The 20,200-nt window shown below is 41.9% G+C and overlaps 1 protein-coding gene across 1 annotated transcript; it reads left to right on the top strand.

Annotated features, from left to right (window-relative positions):
• The first annotated feature begins 3,745 nt into the window (after window positions 1-3,745).
• Window positions 3,746-17,722, top strand: LOC141764459 (beta-1,3-N-acetylglucosaminyltransferase lunatic fringe-like). Its single transcript, XM_074629727.1, has 8 exons — window positions 3,746-4,260; window positions 10,821-10,869; window positions 11,854-11,956; window positions 12,038-12,191; window positions 12,797-12,882; window positions 12,979-13,138; window positions 13,237-13,322; window positions 14,835-17,722. Exons 1-8 carry the CDS (start codon window positions 3,904-3,906, stop codon window positions 14,899-14,901), a joined length of 1,062 nt encoding a protein of 353 aa, XP_074485828.1. The 5' UTR covers window positions 3,746-3,903; the 3' UTR covers window positions 14,902-17,722.
• The last annotated feature ends 2,478 nt before the right edge of the window (window positions 17,723-20,200 follow it).

Here is a 20,200-nt window from a genome sequence, read left to right as displayed (position 1 = left end):
TCCATTCACCGCGAGCGAAAGCAAATTCTCATCTTTTCATTCAAAATGCAGGTCGCTTTGGTGAACTTTCAGTTCAACAATCGCCTCAGCAGGCGACGATCACTCGCCTGCATTCCCGCAAGTGTGACCATGATCTTATTATTCCTCTTAACATGTAACATGTACACCACCTTTAAAATGGAGCTTACATGCTTGAAGAAAAACGAGGTCTCCGCAACTTAAAGGATTTAAAGAGCAAAATCCAGTTTTTCAGCATGATCTGACATGCAGCCTGCCTGGACTTGAGCAGAAATCAAAACTTAACTAAGGCTTTAAAAGCACTTTATTTGCACTTGCTCATCACGTGAATGATGTAACTTGCTAACTAGGACCACTGATTCCCTAAACCTGCTTGCTTGCAATAGTAACGAAGTAACAAAGATGCTTAGGGGAAATGTATCGGAGTAAAAGTACACATTTTATTTAGGAAATGTGAAATGAAAGTGAAAGTTGACAGAAATTTAGAAACTCCAGTAAAGTACAGATACTCCCAAAAATACTTAAGTACTGTTACACCATTGCTAATGACTATTGATAATTTATGATAATTAGTTCATTTGTGGTATAAAACAGAAAAAAAGGTGTCACTACAAGAAGAAGCAGCAGCACTGTAATCAAAAAGTAAAACAGACAAAAGTCAACTGTAAGAAAGCATTTTTAACTGCTATGCATGTAGATGTGTGTGAATATACTTTTCCATCTTCTTTAATGTGTCTTAAAGTTCTCAGTGATCAACAGGATGATGACTAATGTTCCAGCCTGACTGATGATTAGATTGTGTGAGATAACAGTTCCCCTGACAAAACAACACATAAATGTCCGATATGTTGCACAAATGTAAGGCCAAAGATCATTGAATGTTTATTGGTTCAGTTTTGAGTTTCAGTATTGAGAAGCTTTAAAGTTTTAGTCACTTGTGATACGAAATGGGAAGCATGCTGATACGCCTACTGTGTTTCCTGGTGACCTTTACTATCAGTTAAAAGAGTTCTTGGTAACATGTTGTTTATCTGAATGGTATTAAGCTACAGGATGTGAAGTCATTTCTTCATTCTACGGTATGTCGCCATACATTAGCAATACATACACTAGCAGATACTGATTAAACATTTTAAGAATGGAAACTCATTCCTCACCTTGGAAATAGCAGTTAAATAATAAAATAATCCAAACTCAAGGTTCACTTACTGGCATTTTCCAGAGCGTTTAACCATTTCACATGATCTTCATTCAGCACATTGAGTTTGCTCACTTGTCATGGAGATGCAAACTTTTCGGCCTACTCAACCCCAACTCAGGGTCTATTTACTAGCTTTTTCTCTTGTGTGTCAACAGGTCCCTCTCCATGACAGATATGCAACTAAAACCGCTGTTTTCTTAAAAAAAACAAAAAACCTTAAACTTAATTAGATTTGTTATATACATAAAGGTACATACATAAAGTTTGACCTCTGCATTTAATCCATCCTGAGCATTAGGAGCAGTGAGCTGCTGTAAATCTCCCAGGGAGCTACTTGGAGTTCAGCTCAAGGACACTTCGACATGCAGAGCCGGGGATCAAACCTTCATCCCTGCGGTTAGAGGACGACCCGCTATACCTACTGAGCTACAGCCGCCCCACTGATTTCAAGGCCAAAAATGAACTTTCATGTTTAAAGGGACTATTTGTAACTTTCAGAAATGCTAGTTAACAGCGACACCTGTGGCCGTGAAATCAGCGAAAGTCAGCGTCTGGCTCGCGCTTGCTTGCTCTACATAGACATGAACGAGCATCGGTCAAAACAGTGAGGCGACACACGTCAGCTAAAACCACAATATCACTCTATATTTCACCTGCTTGGCAGTAATGTTAGCTGACCAGACGAAGGTCTCTCCATGAATCAGTGCTGATCCTAGTGTTGGCTTTTCCTGCTTCAGCGCAGGCTGAGGCAGCGGGACTCCGCTGCGAGTAACGTTGTCGTCTCCGCCCGCAGCCAGAGAGAACAGGGGAGACACCGGCACCCGTTCGGTAACGAGACGACAACGTTACTCGCTGCGGAGCCCCGTCACTTCACAAGACACGGGAAACCTCTGTTGATCTGGAGGAGCTGCAGCATTTATTTCTCCACAAACGTCCACTGTACATTCACTAGATATTCTCAGAGCTAAACTAAGTCTTCTGCAGTGTGGAGTGAGCGCGCGTTCACGTCTAGAGGTGGAGCGAGTACGCGAGAACGTGCGCTGTGTTAGTGAAAGCAGGCAGGTAGAGGAGGAGAGACTCCGGCCACACTTGAGCGTGCATATGCGAGCGCGCATATGTGAGCGCGCATGTGTCCCGACCCGGTACATTTATACGCTTAAAAAGTTACAAACAGTCCCTTTAAGACAACACGGACACGTCCTCAAATTCTATGGATGCAATCAAAACTAGTAAACTAGAAAGTTTGGATTGCTTGGACAAATTAAACATATTTTCCATCTCAGTAAAGTGCACCAGTTTTAAGGACTGGGCACGTTTGAACGCCACTCGTACAGCATAATGCAGCCCTCCACCCTCCCAGCGATGTCCATCCTTTGGGGGTCACAGAGAGTTTCTTAAAGTGTAACATTATACTGACTTTGCTTGAGGGATCGGCACAGATTATACAGCACAGACAAACTACACATTATTAGGGAGGAAACATTCCTCAGATGGTTGGTGGATCTGGCAACCTGGCTGCTTGGCACGTCTGTCCTCTGTGTGTGTGTGTGTGTGTGTGTGTGTGTGTGTGTGTGTGTGTGTGTGTGTGTGTGTGTGTAGTTGGCAGCACTACACACACTCCAATGTCACGGTCGTCTTCAACATCTGTCCACTTGGAGGACAACCCGCCAGGCTCCCACACAGAGGAACTCCGGGCACGCTGCTCTCCAACGAGGAAAACTGCTGCTTTCATCTTCAGCGACTCCAAACTGCTGTAATGTGCTGAGTTATATATCATACGCATTACTTTGCATATGAAATACCTGATATAACATTCATATTTTAATCCTAGTATTATTAAGGTTGTGAGTGCATCAGTAGCAGTGAAGTAGAGGCTACTATTAACCCTGTGTTCCCTTCAAGAACCACAGTCTTCTGTGGTGTCGACTCCCTCTAATTCACTATGAGGCCTTGTAAACACAACAACACAACCAAATACACCCAGGTGCTTATTAAAGAAAAAAAAAACTCTCAAAGAAAAAAACAACGCCAACACTAGGATCAGCATTGATTCATGGAGAGACCTTCGTCTGGTCAGCTAACATTACTGCCAAGCAGGTGAAATATAGAGTGATATTGTGGTTTTAGTTGACGTGTGTCGCCTCACTGTTTTGAGCGATGCTTGTTCATATCTATGTAGAGCGAGCACAAGTGCGAGCCCGACGCTGACTTTCGTTGACTTAACGGCCACAGGTGTCGCTGTTAACAAGCATTTCTGATTCTTACAAACAGTCCCTTTAAATCTCTAGGATTTATATATTGTCTTTATACTTTCTCCATTTTTCTTCTTCTTCCTACAAAGCACCATGTAAAAATGCTGCATAGTTTACAGTACATAAAGTTGGCTTGTTTGCTGCCATGTGGATGTTCATCCAGAAACTTCACCGCCTCTTTGCTAGTTAACCACGCCCACACACAGAGCGCTCAAACCGGCCATTGGTTGAACAAGACCCGGTACCGCCCACTGGAGGAGTTTATAACTTCAGTGTGACATAAAGCAGCAGCAGCAGCAGGAGGTCATCATCATCATCCACTGGAAGACACCAGCAGGGTGGCTTCTGTTACTGGAGGCTGCACACACTGGACATGTTGTGAAACTTTACACACTTGTTTTTGTTTCTGTTCATGAAAGAAGCGTCACAACAATGTGGAAACCCGCCGGTGGATCAGACAGCACCTTCAGCTGCTCCGCTGCTGCTGCCGCCGCGGTCACCTGTCTGCTGGTGACCGGGATGCTGGTCGTCACTGTCGGACACCCGAGCAGCGGAGAGCCGGAGGAGCCTCCAGCTGCTGCAGCGACGAAAGTTTTCTCCGCGTATTTCAGGAAACTCACCCGGGAGAGGCGAGCGATGAGCGGCCAACCGAGGAGGAGCGCTGCCCCCGGACCGGTGGAGCATCTCTCACCGGCTGACCTGTTCATAGCGGTGAAGACCACCGGGAGATATCACCGGCAGAGACTGGAGCTCCTGCTGGACACCTGGATCTCCAGAAACATGCAACAGGTGAGCCAGTATACTAGAGGTCATCTCATATACCTGTCACTTAGAAACAGAGAACATCCCTTTTTATTTTCTATTAACTTATTTGTTTATTTAATTTATTATTACTCTCTTGTATTATTTATTTATTTATTTATTATTTATTTATTTATTTATTTATTTATTTATTTATTTATTTATTTATTTATTTATTATTATTATTATTATTATTATATCACTCTTATGTTCGTCTATAAGTTCAACTACTTAAAAAATTGGTTTATAAACTATTGTAATAACGAAAACTGTAAATTGCATATATGAAAACAACCTCGAAAAAAGGGAAAAAATAAAGTATAAAAAAAGAAACAGAGATCAGAAGACACAAACTGACTCAATACAGTTCAAATCATAGAAATGGGACTTAATAAACAAAAACATGACAGCTGTTAGAAACCTGAAGAGAAGTAAGCTACATGCTGTGTTAATGCAGGTCCAAACCATTCAGGAAGTGAATATTTATTAGCCTTTATTATGTTATTTTGTGCAAATCCTATAGTCACACAAGAGGAGAATAAACATGCTACCAGATAATACTTTGAATTTACTTGTAAACTTGTGTTTATGTGATTTATCAGCTGGGGAGGTGGTCACATGAAGGAACATTTGTCTTGAGTTCAAATGCACATTATCTGTTACTTTATGCAAAGTGTGATCCTTGTGTGAATAGTTCCTATATCAGGGGAAGTTGTATATGTATAATAAAGGTTTCCCTCATCTCCTGCTGCAATAAGCCAGTTCTAAATAATCCCCCTGATGTGACTGGGACCAGTAGCTCTTTGATCCAGGCTGCCGCTGGATTGTAAAACAAGAGATAGAGGCCTTTGTAATGTATGAGAGGGAGATGAGAGGGTTAACAGGTCGAACACACTGCTGCTAACGTGTTGACATTATTTATACCAGCAGGGGACATGAAGAGGAATAGAAAGTCTGTAGCACTCAGATGGATGAATGAATCCTGGATTATGGTCTCGATGAGATGCAGATTTGTTTCAAGGCTGCGAATACAACAAAACATTTGTTCAGTTGTAGTTCAGACTGTCATCAACATGCAGAGAGACTCACTGTATAAAAAACAGCTTCAAACACCATACAAACTGAGATGTCATGGCTTTGAAATAACAGAGAAAGTCAAGAAAGTAAGCTTCAGAGGTGGATGGAAACAACATACAAATACATTTTTAAGATACTTTTTGTTCATCTTTCTACTTCTACTACATTTAAGAATGAAATAATGTAATTTATACACCACTAGAGTTATGACACAGCTGTAGTTACTGGTTATTTTTGCGTTAAAACATATATAATATGATTCAATGCCTATAAACTACCCAACAACAGATAAAGGAGTAAAGATGATGCTCCACCTGGACCAGTTTCAACATTAAAATGTTGTTACAACCAAGGAGCCTCTCTTTAGCCTGAGTCTGACATGTAGCCTATGTGTAGTTTAGTATATTTCTATTGTACCATTGTTTATTTTACTTAAGTTAATAATCTGAATAAAGTGCTGCAGGGATGATGTATTTTTGTAGGCCATCCAGGAAGTTAGCATCGCCCGGGTTCTCTCGACAAAAAGCCAATGGGATTTTTGCATTGGGTTTTGGATGATTGCAGAAATAAGCTCTGTGGCAAACAAACGTTTATGGTACGTTTTGTTCAGCGAGATAATCTTCACAAATGAATACCACTTTTATGATTTTAGAAGTGTGAATGCAATCCCCAGAAGTAAAAACCTAACGTTGGGCTATAAACGAACTACACCACGGTCGCATGATTTCACACGTCACCACCACTAAGCTGAAGGCGGACTAGTGTTGCAAGAGAGATGCAAGCTCTGTGAACATTTTTAAACAACATTTGAAAACGCATTTATTTAGCATTGCCTTTAACTAACCGTCGCTCTTCCTTTGTTTTATTCTTATCTTTTACATGTTTTATTGTTCTTATGCCTTCCTTTGTTTTATTGCTTGGTTTGCGGTGCAAACAAAATAGTTAAGGTTAGGCATTGACTTTGAATAGTTAAGGTTAGGATAGGTCGTCGGGCAGCAACATTTTGCAGATCTCAGATCAGATTATGCAATTTGCGGGCTCCCTTCTAGACATGCCCCAAGTCCAAGCTGCCAGCCAACAGTCTAAAACCCAAAGATATTCACTGTACTACCATAAAGAAGTAAAGAAACTGGGAAATACTGACATTAAAGAAGCTGGGAACTCAGATTGAAAAACAACCCAAACAAGTAATCGATTATCAAAATAGTTACCAGTTGATTTCCGATTAATTGACCAATCATCGCAGCTCTAAATCTGAATTCTTCTTCTGCCACTGAGCCTATTAGAAACCATCTTTTCCTCATCATTAAACCAAGCAGCAGTCCTGTGATCTGGATGAGTCGTAACATGACTACTGGATTTGAAAGAGAGATCATGTTGAGCCTCACAGATAAATATTTGAGATCAAACGGCTACGAACAGACAGCTTTTTGGTTCTGAATCACGGTGGTGAGTGAGTCAAAGATGAATCTGTTGCTGTAAAACACATGGGGCTGTGGTGAGCTGCACCCAGCGGCTTCAAAGCTCATAATCGAAGGCAGACGCGGCTGCGGAGCGCATGGCGGTCGATCTGATTCCCATTTAAACCTCAGTGTTTGAGGAAAGGCCTCGCTCAAGTCCCATCTCATGCTGCACAGAGACTGTTGACATGTAAATAGAGACCATGTCGGGGAAATCAGCTGGTGTGTGACGCATACCTGCCTCTGCTCTCACGGCCAGGTGTAACTCTACCTGTTTCCCAGACACACCTCTATACTCTGAGACTGCTGAGTAATGGAAATGCAGCAACACATTCTCACAGTGTTACCTTCACATGCCCTGGGAACAAACCAGATTTCTCATGGGAAGTTAAAAATGTGTCTGATCACAAGAGTAAACACATGCACACAGACACCACTTTCTCCCGCCTCGGTGGTTGTTGTTGTCGCTGTTTCCTGTCTAAGTCCTGGCGAAACCACCGACCCCCCTTCAAATCCACATTTTCTCCTCACTCTGACCCCCCACCCTCCTCCTTGTCCTCCTATGACATAAACTGACTCAGAAGCTGACTGCTCTCTAGAGGCTTAAGAGGCTCAGAGTGGAAAAAAAAACAGACTGACGGAAACTCACAGCTGGCTGGACACACAGAGATGTTTTTCTCTCTCTACCAAAGGCAGCGGTGTGATCACACAGTACCAAAGATTTATTATTGAATTTGTGCTGCATGGCAGAGTGGAAATCCCTCTGAGCCTGGTCTTCTTGTCCTCACTGGGGTTGTGAGTTCAGTGAAGACAGTAGGACACATGTTTGTTATTGTACTCCAGCACTCCAGCGATTTGAAGTGAAGCAGCGATTATGAGGTGCTGACTTTGATCTGTAATTTGAGGATGTTTACAATCAGATGAACAAATTACAGATGTTTTAGGGGACAGAAAGTAAATATATAAGTTAACGAAAACTTAAAATTAAGTAAAAACATGTTTTTTTTAGTGCTGTCAATCGATTAAAATAGTTAATCGGGATTAATCACAAATTAATCACACATTTTTTATCTGTTCAAAATGTACCTTAAAGGGAGATTTGTCAAGTATTTTATACTCTTAACAACATGGGAGTGGGCAAATATGCTGCTTTATGCAAATGTATGTATATATTTATCACTGACAATCAGTTAACAACACAAAACAATGACAAATATTGTCCAGAAACCCTCACAGGTACTGCATTTAGCATAAAAAATATGCTCAAATCATAACATGGCAAACTGCAGCCCAACAGGCAACAACAGCTGTCATTGTGTCAGTGAGCTGACTTGAGGTCAGAGGTCAAGGGTCCCCTTTGAAAATGGCCATGCCGGTTTCTCCTCGCCAAAATTTAGCATAAGTTTGGAGCGTTATTGAGCAGATTTCGACAAGCTATTATGACATGGTTGGTAACAATGGATTCCTTATGTTTTTTTCTTTCATATGATGCCAGTATGTTCACTCTAGCTTTAAAACTGAGCCCGCTACAAACTAAAAATTGCAAGTTGCGTTAATGCGTTAAAGAAATTAGTGGCGTTAACCTTTACAGCCCTATAATGTCTGAAGGCTATAATGCACAAACCATAGACTGTATATAAGAAGTGGATGTAGTCAATGTGACGTCATCCATTTGTTTGAGGACTGCCGTTTTGAAGCCTCGAAGCCTTCAGCATTTCGTCCGTCGCCGTCTTGGTTTTTTGCAACCAGAAATTCCACGAGAGGGCGGAGCTAAATACAACGAGTAAGACGTTTTCAGCCGACCAAAATGTTACAATTAACTTTGAAGAACTGAAAACACACTGTGAAAGGGTTAAAGTTGTCAGACGAAAACACGGACAACTACCAGACCAGACAAGGCCGTGGTAGCGACCTGTCAATCACAATGTAGTAACGCCCTAAAGCATCCCCTGCTTTATGGTTTATTTGACTCTAAATGGGTCCATAATTTACTAAATGAACATCATGCTGTATTGAAGAAGACTTGAAACTAGTGATTGAGACCATAAACTCATGTTTACAATGTTTACTGAGGTAATAAATCAAGTGAGAAGTAGGCTCATTTTCTCATAGACTTCTTTACAATCAGACTTCTTTTTGCAACCAGAGGAGTCGCCCCCTGCTGGCTGTTAGAAAGAATGCAGGTTTAAGGCACTTCCTCATTGGCTTCACTTTTCAGAAGGTAGCCCACTGTGTGCCGCTTATGATTTTTCCCAGGAGTGTGGCCACAGACACTTCCTCAGATCAGGTAGCTCACTGGCACAAACATAAACAGACTCTTGGCATCCTCCCTGCTGACATCCTGCCAGGCCTGCACTGCAGCATCCCATTAAATATTGATGATCTGTTGGTTTGCAGGTCAAAAGTCGACTTGGCATCGATGTGACAACATTTAAATTGCTTCATTGTCTTTAATACTTTACAACCAAAGTCAGCCCAGTTTTAACTTGGACACTTGGAAATGTTTGAGCTCCAGGGATGGCACTGAAATATCTCAACAACTATTGGATGGATTGCCATGAAACTTTGTACACACATTCACGGTCCCCAGAGGATGAATTGTAGTAACTTTGGTTGGTCCTTTCACTTTTCATCTAGCTCCATCATCACGTCAAAATTTGAATTCGTCCAATACTTTGGTTCGTGACAAAAATACCTGCAAAACTAATGCAGGTATTTTATAATAGCATTATTAGTACAATAATGCTAATTATAATAACCACACCCCATATGTGATCATTGATTTGATTGTGCTGAACCTGGCCCGTGAACACAAACATTTATAATGTATCGTTTCCTGTCTTGAGCTCAGCTACCCTCATGCAGCCGCAGACACACCTGCAGCTGCTGATTTATCTCCTTTCTTCTGTTCCTCTCTCACACAGTTTATCATGTGACTTTGTTTTTACTCTGTAACGGATGTGAAATGTAGTGAAGTAGGTCTACAATACTTGTGATGAATAGTAATTAAGTAAAAGTAAAATTTGTGTACTCCTTTAGTACACAAAAAAAAGACCGTTACAGTAACGTCAGTAAATGTAATTCGTTACCTCCACCGCTGAAGTTCAGCCTCACAGAGCGGCTAGCATGGCTGGAAATCACCATCATTACCTCTTGTTGCTTGTTTCGAGGGAATTTTTGCCTTCAGTTTGATCTTCAGCGAGTGAAATTGCTTCTAAATTGAACTGAGGTTATGTGACTGACTTGGACAACAACATTACACTGTTTGGCCATAAAAAAAAACCTCTTTGGATACGTTGTCTATATGTTCAGGATCATTGTCCTGCTGCATTATCTTAGACCTTGGGGACAAAGCCAACTGTATGTATAAAAAGGACTACAAGTCCTCCATTGTTCATCCAACATGGATGTAAACAGCCTAAAATTAAAGCTGAGATTCAGAACTTTAACCTCATTGTCATCGTTTCATTTCAAATCTATTGTCCTGGAGTACAGAGCCAAAACAATATTTATACTGTGTATGTGCACCCAGGGTGTGTGTTTACTTCCTGTGGAAAGTTTAGGGGTCTACACGGCTTCCTGAGTACGCTGTGACCTACGACCCTGTCACTCATCACACACACACACACACACACACACTCACACAGCGACAGAGCTGAGACCAGCTGTTCTGCTGCTGATAGACAAGAGGCTCACCTTTTGTCTTGGCTTCCATCCAATATCAGCAGTGCATGCTGCTGCTGCTGTGTGTGTTGGCTTGTGTCAGTGTTTGTGTGTGTGTGTGTGTGTGTGTGTGTGTGTGTGTGTGTGTGTGTGTGTGTGTGTGTGTGTGTGTGTGTGTGTGTGTGTGTGTGACCGAGGAAACAGGTGGAGTCTCACCTGAGATCATAAACAGTCATCCATGAACAACGATGGTGGAGCAGTGAGAGCGTCTGTATAATGGTGTTTTTATTTCCCTGCTGGTCACTGAAGGCCGCTGGAATAACATGAACCGTGTGTGTTTTTCCACAGATATTCGTGTTCACTGATGGAGAGGACGAGAAGCTGAGGAAGAGGATGGGTGAGCTGCACACACACACACACACACACACACACACACACGCACACACACAGCAGTTTCGCTGAGTAGCAGCAGCGTTATCTGCAGAGCTGTGAGCAGGAAAGCAGGAACCAGGCTGCTGACTGAGCAATACTGCGTTTCCATGAAGTGCAGGAAATCACTTCAGTTTTATCAACAGGCCTTTCCTCATCTTACTCATGGAATTGTTTTACTTTCAATGAGGTTTTCTTCTCACTAACGGACACATTGTACAACCCCGATGCAGAAAAATGTGTAATTAGGATATTCATTAGCAGTCGGGTTGTAATGGGATCACATTTTTAAACAGCTTTCTTGCTTCTGAAACGAATATTTAGTCAAAGTTGCTTCATCAAATATACATATTTCCTATTAAAGGAACAGGAACAGTGTGTAACATTTTTGGGGATCTATTAACAGAAATGGAATATAATATTCATAACTATGTTTTCGTTAGTGTATAATCACCTGAAACTAAGAATCATTGTGTTTTCATTAGCTTAGAATGAGCCCTTCATATCTACATAGGGAGCGGGTCCTTTTAACGGAGTCCGCCATGTTTCTACAGTAGCCCAGAACGGACAAATTAAACACTGGCTCTAGAGAGAGCCTTTCTCGTTTTTACGTTACCTGAAGACCACCGTAGTTCTCTGACACGCTTGTGCAACTGCGGTAACGTGAGCCGCAGAGTGCCAAACCTTGGTAACTCCAACCGCCGTCTGACTTCCGTTGCTCCTAAAGTAGTGTTATTGTGGTAAGGATGGCCTCTGAGCCAAGCAAACAGTGTTACCGTGGTTTTGCACTCGGCGGCTCACGTTACCGCAGTCTTGGAAAGGGAGGAGTGAGCGGAGGGGTACTCAGTTGGTTGCAATCTGCGACCACACCACTAGATGCTGCCAAATCCTACACACTGTACCTTTAATTCCATAATAACCATTACTTACTTTGTTTGTTATTGATCATCAGGAGCTCACCTGATCAACACCAACTGCTCAGCGGCTCACAATCGCCAGGCCCTCTCCTGTAAAATGGCGCTGGAATACGACACTTTTATTAACTCTGGCAAGAAGTAAGACACAATCCACACACACACAGTGTCATAAACACACATACACACAAAGAGCATGTTACTAACTCTCATCTGTTGCAGGTGGTTCTGTCACGTCGATGATGATAACTACCTGAACGTTGGCTCTCTCCTGAAGCTCTTGTCTCAGTACGGTCACACGCAGGACGTCTACATCGGCCGGCCCAGCCTGGAGCGACCAATAGAGGCCACGGAGAGGCTTGGCACCACTGAAATGGTGAAATTTAATTATATTTCGTGCTCCATAATTAAAATATGCATCTAGATCGCTCGCTTCTTAAAAACATTCTTTAAAGGGTAACTTCTGTATTTTTCAACCTGGGCCCTGTTTTCTCACGTTTTTGTGCCTAACTGACTAATAGGGACAAACATTTTTGAAACTGGTCCAGTTTTGAGGAATAACACTGTAACCGGCAGCAGCGAAACAAGCTGCAAGGGAAAGTGACTAATGTAACGTTACGTTTACTAAAAGCGTTGTTTTTGCCACTGACAGGCTCAGATTGTTCTTATAAGTGTCTGATAACATTATGGCCCCTACGGAGAAATAAAATGTTTGTCTTACCTTCCTCTTGATCCGGTCTGTTTGTTATGTCCAACTCCCGCTCAAGGAGAAGTCTCGTTGTGAAATCTGAATATCCGCAGGGTCCAGGTTGAACAATATTGAAGTTACCCTTCAAGTTGCAAAAGTTACTGAATAAAGTTCACTCTGGTTTTCTGCTGAGCTCAGCGTGAGATCTACATCGGTTTGCCCTTCACTGATCCCTAGACTGCAGCACAACACACAGAGCTGTATAATGTATGTAAATGTGTCTTTGTTTGCAGAAGCCGGTGCGTTTCTGGTTCGCCACAGGAGGAGCAGGATTCTGTCTGAGCCGAGGCCTCGCCCTCAAGATGAAGCCCTGGGCCAGGTAAATCCTCACTGATGAATTCTGAGATATTTTTGCCACCCGTTCAGCTTGATCATAAAACCTCCTCTCATGCTCTCTACCTCTTTCTCTGTCCAGTGATGGCAGCTTCATGGCGACAGCTGAGCACATTCACCTCCCCGACGACTGCACCGTTGGTTACATCGTGGAAGCGCTGCTAGGCGTGAGCCTCATCCGCTCAGCGTTGTTCCATTCCCACCTGGAGAACCTGGGACTGGTGTCAGACATACACAACCAGGTACACACACACACACACACACACACACACACACACAGAAACAGACTTACTGATGTGCCAACTGTCTAAACAGCTTGTGTTTTTGGTTGCTCCTCTAGGTGACTCTCAGCTACGGCACAGTGGAAAACAACAGAAACACTGTCAACCTGAAAGGACCATTTTCAATAAATGAAGATCCTACAAGGTAAAATATATGTTTATCAGTTTATGACATTTATTTAGTTTCTTTGATATGCAGGAAGGAACACCGTACAAAAGAGCGCAACATCTGGGGCTGTAATTAAAGGTTGTCTGAGCATTAATATAGCAGCAAACAACTACTGTCTATGTAAAGATATAGAGGAGTAATGTCTACCTGATCAGAGAATGAAGTCACTCTCCCTCTGTGTGTGTTGTAATCAGAGCTTCTCCGTGCTTTGTTGATATAGCCGGGCTGGCCGTGCGTGCTTTTAGTGCATGTGAGCATGCCCCACTGGCTTGGTTACAGAAACCGCTCTGCACTGCCCTCATACAGCGGTTACAGCTGATAACGCTGTCAGTTGCAGAAGCATATCGCCCACCCTTTGGTTCACCCCCCAGGTTAACACTGTATAGCAAAAGCTCGACTTTTGACTGGAAAAGTACCTGGATCTTCAGGCGATTTTCTGCGTCCGTTGGGCCCATGTTTTGGGGGGGCCCGTGTCCTTATTGCTAAATCTGATTGCAAACTATAATTTGATGAGGTCATCCACTGCAGGCATAATACACGGTAAGCAGCGGCGTCTGTGGTGTGATGAGGTTGATCCAACCTTGCAAAGTGAAGCGACATAGTTGGTTCCTTGACAAAGAAAACACAATTTTCTGATTTTTTTTCTGAGTATTCAAGTTTTTTCCCGTAAATTTACAACTTTAATCTTGGAAATTCTGAGTTTTTTTATAATAATACCCCCCTTCCCGAGCTCCGTATTTGTATTTCTTCTACCTACGAAGGCCCCAATGTGCCACCGTACCTCTGCTAAATGCTAATGAAGCAAAAGATGAGACTTTAGCCTGTGAATGCTAGTCTGTGATGCTCAGTCTAACACAAAAGATTGTTTACAGTACAGGGTTCATGACACCTCACATGCTGACATCACAGGCCAACAAAACAATACGGAGGACAAAACACAAGCTGATCTTATCTTAACCCTTCCTGACATTAAGGGGATTTATTTTTTATTTGCCCAGCTTCCCTTCTTTCTTTCTCTCCCTTCATTGCTTCGTCCTCCAGTCAGTAATCGTGTCATTGTGTATTGAATTAGGGCTAATCGTCATTATTTCTGTAGCTTGTCAATAGACACTGATGGCAGTGTGCCTGGAGGGCTGCAGGTAACGAGATAAGCTTGTTGAACTATTGGTGGATGGGTTAATTGAAACAGATTAAATTTATTTTCAAACAATCAATAATAGATATTGTTTATTGTATTTTTTTTTCATTTCAACACAGCCCTGCAGCTGTTTGAGGAAAGGCTTTAAAGCATGTGTACTACAATTCTCCTTTATGTAAACGTATGTTTTACTACTATGACAAGCTTCCTGGCTTTGTTCATTGTGTGTGTGTGTGTGTGTGTGTGTGTGTGAATGTATGCACACGGCTAATTGTATTCACAGTCTTATTTTGAAATCCCCAGTTGGCGGCTTCCAGGCATTGTGACAGTCATTTCCCTCTCTCTCTCAGGTTCAGGTCGGTCCATTGTCTGCTGTACCCAGACACTGCTTGGTGCCCCGGCCTCCGGCGACACTAACACCATCCAGAGAGACTGACTGGTGGTGGAGGAGGAGAAGAAGTAAATGTCTGGCTTGACTCAATGTTCTCTGATAGCGGAGGAAATCATTGCACATCCAGGAATAAAGCGAAGGAGTCTCACTGCTGCCCTCTTCTGGCGTGATGAAGAAACATTTGGACATAAATGTTTTCCTCACGTCCAACAGCAGTCTGAGTAGTAGACTGACTTTTTATGAGGGACTATGAGGGTTTTATTAGTTTGACACCTGAACTTTGACCCTGTGAATTGTTGTTTGGTGTCAAAAGTGCAACCAGACCAGAAGACTTAAGGTCAAAATGGAGAGACACCTTTGCTCTTTATAGATCCTGAGGGTGGCACGAGAGGAAACGTTACCTAAATCAGAAGGATTTATTCTCTGTACGCCTCAGCTCCAACAGCCCGTTCTCATTCCCAGAGCGTCAAATACCGACGCTTTGTCTCGGCCGTTGACGTGCGTTACCGCCGCACAAGGCACCCCTTAGCACCGGTATGAAGCGTACCACTAACTATAATGTAAATCCATGTGTGGCAACAGTAAACGCTCTGATAAAGTGCGCTTGGAGTGACTGTGGTGACCTATTTTAAATAGCGAAAAGACACTCACGGGGTGGGTCCAACAGACACAGGGCTTTCATCCAGGAAACCGCTGTTTGGGTCCCGTGCGTCACGTTACAATCAGCTGTTTGTTCGTGTATCGTGTTCACAATGTTCAGTTTCATTTTCACTTTAAAAACGTAGTAGTTGTAAACCCAACCATGTAACCTAAACCTAACTATAGTGGTTTTGTTGCCTAATCCTAAAGTGACAACAAGGGGCGTGACAAAGCAGCCATATGTGACGAGTTGGGATGAGCTCCAAACGTTATAACCTTATCTTTCCTCTTGTCTACGCTCGACATCCATCAGCCTCAGCTGCACCTCGTCACGCTCAGCTGTCTGTTTGTTAGCTTCAGCTGTACTTATTCTGCTATCGTAGTATGTGACATTTCATATTAAGGCTGAGATGGTCATTTTGGTCTCTTGTAGCTTGTTTCTTTATTAGTTATGATAACATTGTGTGCTCACCAAAGTAACTGCTGAGATCCAGGCACAGCTACAACAACATCAAACGGGGCAAGAAACATGAGCAATCAGTCAATCAGATAGTTAATGAAATTGTCTTTTTTACACTTTGTGTAGGTTTTTGTTGGGATTAAACAAACAAGATGTAACATGTTTTTGTTACTGTTGGTCAAAGCCAGACTAGCTGGTTCCCCTGTTTCCAGTCTTTGTGCTAAACTAAGCTAATCAGCTGCTGGCTGTAGTTTTTATGTTTAACATAAGTATAAATATTCTCGTCCAACTTTCAACAAAAATGCGAGAAAAAAAAAGCCTATTTCTCAAAATGTTGAATTATTCCTTTAAGTCAAAGGATTTAAACCACTTTATTTGGAATTAAAACTGAAAGTATACACATTGAAATGTCAGTAATAATCCCATTGCACTGTAAAACTGTGTAAAACCTCAACAGGTTCAATCTTGCCCCACCAATACTTATTTTTAGCCATGTTGCCACATTTCCAGGTCTCTGTAATTAATATGGTGAGAGACAACGTTATTATTACAGGAGAGAAATGATGACGAAAGACCCAAGTAAGACCAAAGTAAGCACGAACGTAAGACCCAAATTGTAAGAAAGCGCAATTATCCTAATCCCGTAATGTTGGATAAGTGGCGGTGTTGGTGTTGCTGGATGAAAAGTCAGAGAATCCCTAAAGTCACTAAAGCGTTCACCGTCTGGGAGCCATAAATGTCTGTACCAATTTATTGACAATCCGCTCAATAGTTTTTTTCAATATTTCACTCTGAACCAAAGTGATGGACCGACAGACGAATTGACAGATTGAGATTATTATCCCTAAAGACTAATCTGCTGCTGTTTAATGTAGCCTGTTCTGATTTCCCTCACATCTTCAGTGTCTTCTCTCCACTTTCTCGGCTGTGAATACGTTACTTACTTGGTTGCCCACATGCTCCAGTGTTAATCAGTTTGGATTTACATGACACTGTTACAGTGAAAAGATGAAGGAACAACATTAACATTCATTATTTTATTTTGTCAGTGTTCAGTATTATCATTTCTCTGAAGTATATCATCATGACTGCACTTTGCTGTTTTATTTCTGCTGTTTGCAATTCATAATATTTTTTAAAAATACTTTTTCGACATTTTGGGGAAATATGCTAATTTGTTTTTCTTGACGACAGTCAGATGACGTGGTAATTAATGAGCTTTAGAGGTGCTGGTAAGATTATTTGGTTTCCCTCAGACAAAAGCAGGCTAGCTGTTTCCTTCCGTTTCCAGTATTTGTGCTAAGCTAAGCTAACTGGCTGCTACCGTACAGACATGAGTGGTATAGATCTTTTCATCTAACTCTTGGCAAGAAAACAAATACGAAAATGAACATCTTTTAGAAACTCTGCATGAACTAATCTCATATTCTGAACTCATCCAGTGAGGCCTCGGTTACAAAGTACTCTTCCAAAAGTGGCGGATATCACCTGCCTTTATGATATTAGCCCGCTTTTTATAATGTTACACAGTGGCAGTGTAACAAAGATCTCCCCAAATGACTCATGTTGGGTCGTCTTTCTGTGCATTGAAAGCAGTTGTTACAACTGAATGAAAGTTATTAAGTTAAATTCTGTCCCTTTGTTAAATGAATGTATATGATGAACTGTTGCTTTTGAAGCGTGCATGCTCTCTCCAGTATCTGGACTGTATGTAGACATGTAATAAAAACAGCTTTTTTGGTCCGTAAGACGTGAATTTGTTTCTGTGATTGTGTGCTTGTAAAACTTTGGGGTGATTTTAAATGGGGTTGTAAGGGACACCGCTTCCACCTTTCACCTCTGACCTTGTTTATGAGCTACTGGGTTCCTGTCTGGAGACCCCTGGCCCCTCCGACCCCTCCGGCATCCGACCGTAACCCCACAACAACAGCCGTCTTCTTATCTGATTGAGCCATGCACAAGACCCTGGAGAGATAAAGGCGGAACCAAAACATTAGCGGACTGCAGGCCTCTGTGTGTCATGGCCTCTCTCAGAGATGTCGGTCTGTGTGGACCACAGGGAGTACTTAGACAAACAGTAACACACAGTAGTGAATTTGTGAGGTTATTCTGAGGTTTAATATGCTTCTGAGTGACACCTGCTGGCTGCATGTGTTACTGCAAAGAGTAAAAAACTAGTTTTGGTCACTGTTGCTTGTCCTGAGTCATCGGCGTTGCCATCCCCAATATAAAGGGCAGATGAGGTGGTTTGGCAAAGGACAACTTTAAAAAGGGATGTTGAAGAACCAGGATTATAAACTGGAGTAGTAGGGTGACCAGGTGTCCCACTTTACAAAAGTCAAACCACTGCAGACACTTTTCTGGCTTTTATCCAATGGCTGTGAAGAAAGCAGGGAAGGCTGTCATCACGGGGCCGTTTGCTGTCAATCAAATTATGCACACCTGGGTCAAGTGCAGGTTGACCTGTCACCGTCTTTGCTACGCTACGGAAAATTGCGAGTCACCGCAAAGTCACAAGCTATGCATATTTAGGCAAAATATGATGGAAACTACCACAAAGAAAAAGAAATGCAACTACAAACAAGAACTCTTATTAGTGGGTGAAACCGGTGGAAGGCGAGTTTTTTGTGAAGTTTGACAGTTATTTTTAAATTTCACACCGGCAGTAATACGACATGAAGCGACACAGTTCATGTGAGACAAGAAATGTTTGGCTCAAAAAGAGATGTGCTGATCTATCGTTGCATCCGGGCAAAGCATAGAGATGTTACAAGATAAGGGGCAGAATAGAAATGTTTATTATTTAAGTTAGATAGACATTGTATCAAAATTGTAGACCACCGCTCAGCCTTGGTAACGTGTCCCACATTGTCCCACTCTTTATCCCACATTTGATTGGTCTGGTCACCCTAAGGAGTAGTGAAAAAAAAGCATTTGTTGACAAAACAATTACTAAAAAAAAGGGCAAAATGAAACCCAGGAATTTATATAAAAATACATTTAAACTGAATCAAAAGAACGCAGAACTAAAGAAAGTTGCACCCTCACACCAAGCTGCCAACTCCTTTTTCCACTTCTCTTTACTCCAGTGAATGGGATTTCTCAGCCTCACCTAACTGGAAGCTACCACCTGCCCAGGTACGTAAGTATCGGGTGAGCTAAACTGAACAAGCAACCAAATTCACACAGAAGAATGAACAAATCATTAATACAAAATCTCTAAGTTACTGCTGACATTTCAATTTATCTATGGGCACCCAATGAGAACACCAAATATTATAGTCTTACCTAGCTTACATCATAACAGAGCCCCGCCCGTCCCTGCTCAGAGGACATAATGAGACAAACCTGTTTGCACTTCCCCTGATTGAGCAGCTGAGCAGCTGATTTACACCAACATCTCAGGTAGAACAACACAAATCAGCTCATAAAACAAACTAAACACGCTTGTGTCGTTTATACCCCTCAATTAATAATGTATCAAATAAACTAAAACATTTGACTGAAATTAATAATTAAACAAACACAAAAACACTTTTAGTTTTGGGGAACAGGGCCTGGTGAAAATGGAGAAAGGGAACCTTTCACTAGCTGTTTATTCAACTGTCAACAGACTTGCAACCCAACAATAATACTAAGTTAACGCGATAACGCTTTTAACAGCACTAATTTCTTTAATGCATTAACGCAACTTGCAATTTTTAGGTTGTAGTCGGCTCAGAGACTGGCATCACATGAAACTAGAAAACCTGAGGAATTCATTGGTACCAACCATGTCATACTACCTCAGGAAGGAGGTTAAATAACGCTCCAAAGTTACACTAAATTTTGGCGAGGAAAAACTGGCATGGTCATTTTCAAAGGAGACATGCCCACTTTATGATAATCACATGCAGTTTTGGGGCAAGTTATAATTAAGTCAGCACACTGACACACTGACAGCTGTTGTTGCCTGTTGGGCTGCAGTTTGCCATGTTATGATTTGAGCATATTTTTTATGCTAAATGCAGTACCTGTGAGGGTTTCTGGACAGTATTAGTCATTGTTTTGTGTTGTTAATTGATTTCCAATAATAAATATATACATACCTTTACATAAAGCAGCATATTTGCCCACTCCCATGTTGATACGATTATTAAATACTTAACAAATCTCCCTTTAAGGTACATGCGATTAATTTGCGATCAATTGACAGCCCTCATTGAAACGTAGGTATTTTAAAGTTT

This window comes from Sebastes fasciatus, chromosome 3, assembly GCF_043250625.1.
Source record: "Sebastes fasciatus isolate fSebFas1 chromosome 3, fSebFas1.pri, whole genome shotgun sequence".
Lineage (NCBI taxonomy): Eukaryota > Metazoa > Chordata > Actinopteri > Perciformes > Sebastidae > Sebastes > Sebastes fasciatus.
This window is presented reverse-complemented; position numbering and strand designations above follow the sequence as displayed.